Source organism: Mycetomoellerius zeteki, unplaced genomic scaffold, assembly GCF_001594055.1.
Source record: "Mycetomoellerius zeteki isolate Tzet28-1 unplaced genomic scaffold, Tzet1.0 scaffold155, whole genome shotgun sequence".
Taxonomy (NCBI): Eukaryota; Metazoa; Arthropoda; class Insecta; order Hymenoptera; family Formicidae; genus Mycetomoellerius; species Mycetomoellerius zeteki.
In genome coordinates, this window is record NW_017256500.1 from 3010942 (window position 1) to 3018289 (window position 7348).

Consider the following 7348-nt stretch of genomic DNA (forward strand, 5'->3'; position numbering starts at 1 on the left):
ACGTTACTGTGCACGGTGGAGTACAGTTCTCGACGTAAATTCGGATTTCTATGCTATAAATACCAAGGATAATACCTAATATTTACTCGTGATAATGAAAACGCAACGAGCGCCGCGTAGTAATACGGTTCCGCGTATTTACACTATGAAGAAAAGTTGTTAGCGCGTGAATTAAATGCGTTTAATTTACAGTGACTTTTTAATTCAAGTATTTATGTATCTAGACTAAATATACGTGAGTCTATTTAATAACTCATGTCTCAACAAAATCTTATAATTTAAAATGTTATTTGTTTGAATTGACAGATATTTACTTGACAGCTCATGACCGCCATAGTTGAATCAACTATATTCTTTTTTAAATCAACAACTTTTTTTCTCGGTGTATCTATAGCAGAAAATAAAACTCGCATCGAGACTACATCGAAAATCTCGTTAGTTTTATTCTTAATGTTCGGTATAGAAAGAACTGGCGCTTGCGAAGCATTTTACATTCCGAGTGCGTAGTTGCTAAATCGCGACCTATTTTTCGTGGTTGTTTACCTTTATGAACATGGAAACCCGTCGGCGTGTTGATACCGGCACTCGTAAGTTCTTTAAAAATAAATAAAATAATATTTACGATTCTATAGAATAAATCCAATACAAATAAAACGCCTATTGTTTGTGAATATATCATAATTCTTTTATTTCAGAAGTGACACAACTAAAAGAATTAATAAATGATTAAAAAAATTAAGTTTTTCAGAAAAGGGAAAGAAGTAATTTTTAACTTAACAATAAATTATTGACTAATTAAATATTGGCAAAAAAAATATACTCAGAAACGTGAACAAATGATAATTTTTTCATTTTTATTTCACAATTTTTAAAAAACCACTTTTTTAAGTTGTAACAGTTTTGATATCCTCCAAAATTATAACAAATCTAGAATATTTCATCAAAGTGTCGTAATTCAAAATATCCAACACTTTGATTAGATAAAATGATTAAATTAAAGATAAAAGAATTTCTTCTTCAAATTTTGATCATCAAAACTATCTTGACTCTAAATGTTCTCTGTAGAAGACTCTTTTTTATTTAAAAAAACGACACAACTCTCAAAATGTGTCATTTTTGTAGAAGGTATCATGATCTTTTAAAAAAATCTCAAGAAAGAGACATAAATGTAGCTATTTGGCGGACGGACTGTAAAGTCAAGTTGATTTACTTTTAATAAAGTAATCTGTATCTAACTCATTCATGATAATAACTCGGAAATCATTTTTTGAATTGCGTTTTGAAGTAAAGAAACTTTTGAAGTAAAGAAACAATATAATTTATGCACTAATAATTATGAAGGCTCATATAGATATTTTATTAGCATTTTCTTTAAAAATTGATATAAAAATGGTAATTTTTAGTCTGAAAAATCGCAGCGATTATTAGTTTCGGAATTACTTTTTTTTTTGGAAGCAGCGTTACGATTTTACAGCTCACCATTTTGTTAATCTTGCTAGCTCATTACAAAAATAAGCTTAATTTGTTTAATATGTACATATTATTTGTATAATTATTTCTACTTTAGTGACGTTTAAATTGCACTTGTTAAAGAATTATATATTACATATTTTCCGTTAAAGAAAAAGATTATCTATGGTCGTGAATACGACTTTATTATCTTGCTGTTATCTTTTTACCTTGCATTATTTCTACCTATATAATATAATAAAAAGTGCGTGTGTATATGTTTGGTTATATAAAAAAACTTATAAGGCATTATGCTTTATAATTTTTTTTAAATTTTTTAAGATATCTACATGATAAGTATAATTATAATCAATTGGGTGAAGGTAACTTCACGATAGTCGAGAAGATTATTCACAGCTATGAAGCACAGTGACTTGCGAAAAAATTAGTAATTGAAATTGTTACTTGTTTCTCCTCTTACTCGATCTCAGCGTTAACTAATTTTCCCCGGGTTTTCCTTGGTATTGACCTCGAAAGAAATCAAAACAGACCATAACTAGGTTCTCGGAAGTGCACGTGTATATGAAACAGATTTTTCAGTCACCACACAATTTGTATAATTACTCGTAAATCGCACAATAACAGGATACCGCAAATAATAGGCTGCTAACGTAACAATGAATGTACTCGCGATTTTGTTTTCGACTGACAAGACAATTTCCGAAAGCCTGCAGACATTCTTGAGTCAAATGATGAAGTATTCTCTGAACGTGTCGAATAAATCTCACGCGAAGAAAGGCATATGTACAACTGATGGCGTTAATTAGAATTCTAAAACGATATTGCTTGGCTGCAATAAATATCAGGCCGTATTTATAACGAACACAATGGCAATTTCCATTTAGCGTTGCACTTCTCTTATATGCAACCTCGCTAGTGTTATCATTTATTCTTCCGGTCAATTTTCAAGATTACGTATTGTATTGCCGTTATATTTCTTGTACGTGATTATCTTGAGAAGGCGATGGATAAAATTAGAAAACGCTTGATTGAATTAATCCCTTCTCAATTAATTCAATGATATGCATAGAAAAGAATCGTTAATTTAAATCGTTGATTTATAGTGATTAGATGAATATCTATGGTTTTTATAAAGATATAAATTCTAAGACAATTTGTAGAGAATATATTTTTTACGTCATCCTCGGCGGAAGAAAGAATGTAGCCTGTGGCCCATTTTTTAGCAATTCGTCATATCGTAAGTGTGAACTTAAGAATCGTAATGATGACGTAAGTGTCATGTGTGAATCATCATCTTTACAAGAGATCAATAGTCAGTATTTAATAGCATTCGACCTCTTTCGCTAAAGATCCCGTCGTCTCGCGCGGGAAGAACTTCACGACGCAGTTTATTGATTCGGGCTTCGACGGGTTTTCACAGAAAACATCATACCACGTAGTATATCTATAAAATTTATTTATTATAGATCATAAATCATTTGGAATAGTAAATCATCTGGAGATCATTGCGATGATGCACTGTTCAAGATCGTTTCATCCATTTATTTTAAGTCATAATATTTGATATTTTTCTTATTAAAAATACATAAAATAATGATTTAGTGGAAAAATAATTTTATTTAAAGGAAATATTTACATGGAATACAGGCTGTTCCGAAATTCGCGAATGAAAGTATCACAGCAAGAAAGTTTTTGAAAGATTAAAAAAATGTTATGTACATTTTTATTTTAAGTAGTAGTTTTTGAGATGTAAGGGTTTAAATATTATCAATTATACAGATTATGTTTAGAACGCTATCTGTCCAGGAATCGCGCGTGTGATAGTATTAGTAAACATGCACTTCAGCGTTCAAATATAATCCGTCAGTCATATTTACATTTATTATTTATTAAAAATATAATATATCAATAAGTAATAGAGCTATGAGCCAAGGTTAATAAATTAAAATTAAATAAACATACAACTTTAATATAAATGCCGGCAATAACAATATAAACGTTTTGATCCGCATCGGATCATTCTCAATGTTAGAATTGAATATAATAAAAGAATATATAAAATTAAAAATTAAAAATCAGAAACTTCCCTCTCATCTCGCAGTACCTCCGCCAACATATTGGTACAATGTGAAATCGGCAATGTGTTTATCCGCTTACTCGTATGTGTAATGTATGATTTCTTAACGTGGATCATAATCAGACAAATGCGAAGAGAGTTAAATTTCTTGTCTTTATTCGTTCGTGTACTCAGACAGTACTCAGACAGTATAAAAATATAATAGTAATAAGGCTCAATAATTTCAAAAAATAAAAAAGGAAATAGGGCCTTTGGCTCGTAGCCCTATTTCCTTTTTTATTATTTATTATTTTACGAACTATTACTTAAAATAAAAATTTACAAGTAATTTCTTTATTTTTTTTGCAAACTTTCTTGTTGTACTTTGAGTCGCGAATTCCGGACACCCTGTATATACTCCGTCATAAATAGTTACACTAAAAAAAAATGCATGTAATTTTACATGGAAATTACACGTTCATGACTGAAAAGTTGCCTAAATATATGATTGAAAATTTACAATTTCCAGTAAATTTTCAAGCATATTTATGTAATTTAAATAATTTTCCAGTCATATACATGTAATTTCCATGTAAAATTACATGCATTTTTTTCAGTGTACTTCTGTTTCTCATTGTTAAAGAAGATAGACCAATGAATTTAATATTTCATAATGATACTATAATATTATTTATAATACTTGATAATAATACTTTAATACAATCGACGAAGAATAAAATATTTATTATCTCAATTTAATATATCATATTTATCTCAATTTAATACCTATTATCAATTTAATACCTATAGGTTATAGTTTCCTTTTTTCGTTAGGCATAATTCAATTTCAAATATGGATCGTTTATTGATTACCGGATATAAGAGGAGTATTTTCGGTATTTTATTGTGTATACAAATTTATTCTATTGATTTTGCAAATGTTAACTAAAAAATACATTTTAATATACTATAGTTTGCAAGAATTTTCTTTATCTTTCTGGATCTTTGTCTCTTTTGACGTCACAATCCAAGCTGCAGTGAGTAGACAGGAGCCTTAAATTTGAGTTTTAGCCTGTCACAGTCTTTCCTAATTTAAAAAGTAAAGCAGAATTTGTGGCCATTTTATTTCAAAGATAAGATCAAGTGGGACGTTCTATAATTAAGAATGTCTTATTTGCAAGGAGTGCACGTGGATCTTTCGTTTGTTATGAGGTGTTAAATAGATCAGATCGACCGTGCTAAGTGTAACCAGGCTACCGCAGGTGCCCTGACCCTGACTATCGCGGCAAACGAACACGTCGTCTTCACGGCGCAGAGTAGGCGACCGCATCCTGGACGGCTGCCATCGAGAGATCTAAATAGAACTACCCACCGCACTCCTACGGCGGCGGGACGACCACTTTACTGCCGTTTTATAGATTCCGTTTCGTCGCATTGACTATTTGCACGAGAAGTGCGAATGTCTTAACCGATGGATGAATAACTCTCCTAAAACTGTATCGCGCATATAACGTGGGCGCGTTAGCTCCAGAATGTCTACACTGTTGAACACTTGGACTGTTTCTTCTGATGCATTAAAGTGGAACGCTGTATGTCTACCAAATGTTCCCTCTAAAACTTTTTGAGTGAATCTCACTCTAAAGAGTGAAATCTTACTCTTAAAGATAGAAAATTGAGTCACTCTTTTTCAAGACTGGTTCAATTTTTACTCTTTAGAATGAGATTTCACTTCGAAGAATTTATAGATAACGTTACATTGTATACGAAATTATTAAGCTAAAATAATAACTGACACAGCACATGAGATATTTTTTTTATACGTGTGAGGCATTCCACGTCAAACCGGGCACCTTTGAAACATCGTCATTTTTATTTTTTTTTTTTAATTTGCTGACATATTCTACAGATAAAAATGTCAGACACGTGTTTCGCGAAAAAATTTCAAGATTTTTTTTGCGAAGTTATTCACGCTTGTAAGTTGCAGAAATTCATAAAAAACGTCACTCATGCGAACATTCAAGTTATTATATCGTCGAAACCACTAGTCGCACAAAAAAATGCATTAAAAAAACGGTTTTAAAGATCTTAAATTGTTCTATGGGAGGGTTATTTTTAATTTATCATTCTCATATAATAAATCATTTTCCATTTGTTTATAATTTTTATTAACATTTTTCGTCACCAATTAAAAAATTTTGTAAAAATATCATATTCCCACTTCAATTATGAAGTAAAATTTCAAAATGGAACTCGAATGGACTGTATAGTTAAAAAATTCTGTTGTGTGACGACGCGGTGATATACAAGCGTGAATAACTTCACAAAAAAAATCTCAAATTTTTTTCGTTAAACACGTGTCTCATTTTTTATCTGTAGAATATGTCAGCAAATTAAAAAAAAAATAAAAATGATGTTTCAAAGGTCGCCCGGTTTGATGTGGAATGCCTCAATAGTCATTTTAATATGATAACAATGTAAAACATTACGAAATAAAATTGATAAAATATCAGTCAAACTTTTCTCGCCTTTACTATATTTGTATGTTATTCCAATTTTTCCAATATAATTTTATTCTTTTATTCATAATTTCATCAATTTTTCAAACGTATTTAATATATTGATACAAAATATCAATCAAATAAAAAAATATCTTTTCAGAAAAAAATATCTTGGGAACCTTGAGAATTGACGAGATTCAGGATATATTTCTAGCTCTTTTATAAAACTGAAATGCCCACCAACTCGGTAAAATAAAATTATCTTGAAAATGATGATTGGAACAGTCAAACTACGCATATCATTCTAGGAAATATTGCAGGATAGGAAACGAATGCGACATACATAGTTGTAAGGAGTCACAAAAACACATCGTTTTAAAAAATGGAGCAATAACTACGTATTTTTTTCTGTTTTAACTGTGTTAGAACTGATAAATAAAAGTAGCGAACACACGTACAGACATAAATGCGCATTTATGCTTACAAAGTGCGCATTAAAAAGAAACTCGCGTAATTTACAAAAAAAAATATTTCACGTCGATATAATTTATATGACAGCGTCGCACGTGTGTTTACTTATTACTATAAATACAGTTTCATAACTTCTACGAAGAAATATATGCGCCGGCAACGAAGTTTAACGTTTCAAAATGCGCAAATTTCGAATTATGCAAATACTCGTCAAAATATGATCGCAATTTAATCGATTAACGCTAATTTATTTAATTAAATTGATTTATATATAGTATATGTATTTATCTTGCGACAAACATAACATTGTTAATGCGTGACGGTATACAGTTCCTAGAGGATATCTATAATAATTGAAATGAAGCTTTTCAGTGAAGAATGCTTTATGTTTTATTTAAATTTGTATTAAAGCTTTCATTATATTTTTAATATTCGAATATTGATATAAAAGCCGACTATTTATATAAAAACGTTAGCTGCGAAACACGAAGTCAGGAAGACTTTGACCAACGACTTTGAAGTAATATACATTAAATATATATATAAATATATATATATAATAATAAAAGCAATTTGAAGTAATGACAAAATATATTAAAATATTAAATTAAAATTAATATTCTAGTACTTTTTTAAAGAAAGTTCCTTGTGTGTGATGAATGGAAAATATGAGATAAGTATGTATACTTACTTATTTTTATATAATTAATATTAATTCACTAAATTCCTATCTTATTCAAACATGAAATAAAATTTTTGAACGATGCATATATACAGGGTGTTTCCAAATTAAATGGCAAAACTTCGGGAGCGTGTAGAGGAGTAAAAAACTAAGAAAAAAAGTCCTATAGAC

The 7348-nt window shown here is 29.8% G+C and overlaps 1 protein-coding gene across 1 annotated transcript in view; it reads left to right on the top strand.

The window, feature by feature from the left end:
* Positions 1-409: 409 nt before the first annotated feature.
* The window catches only part of LOC108720809 (calcium release-activated calcium channel protein 1), a 26651-nt gene continuing 19712 nt past the window's right edge, over positions 410-7348 (top strand). The window contains 1 exon segment of the mRNA XM_018445017.1: positions 410-587. Within this exon segment, the coding sequence (XP_018300519.1) occupies positions 548-587 (40 nt within the window). The 5' untranslated portion in view covers positions 410-547.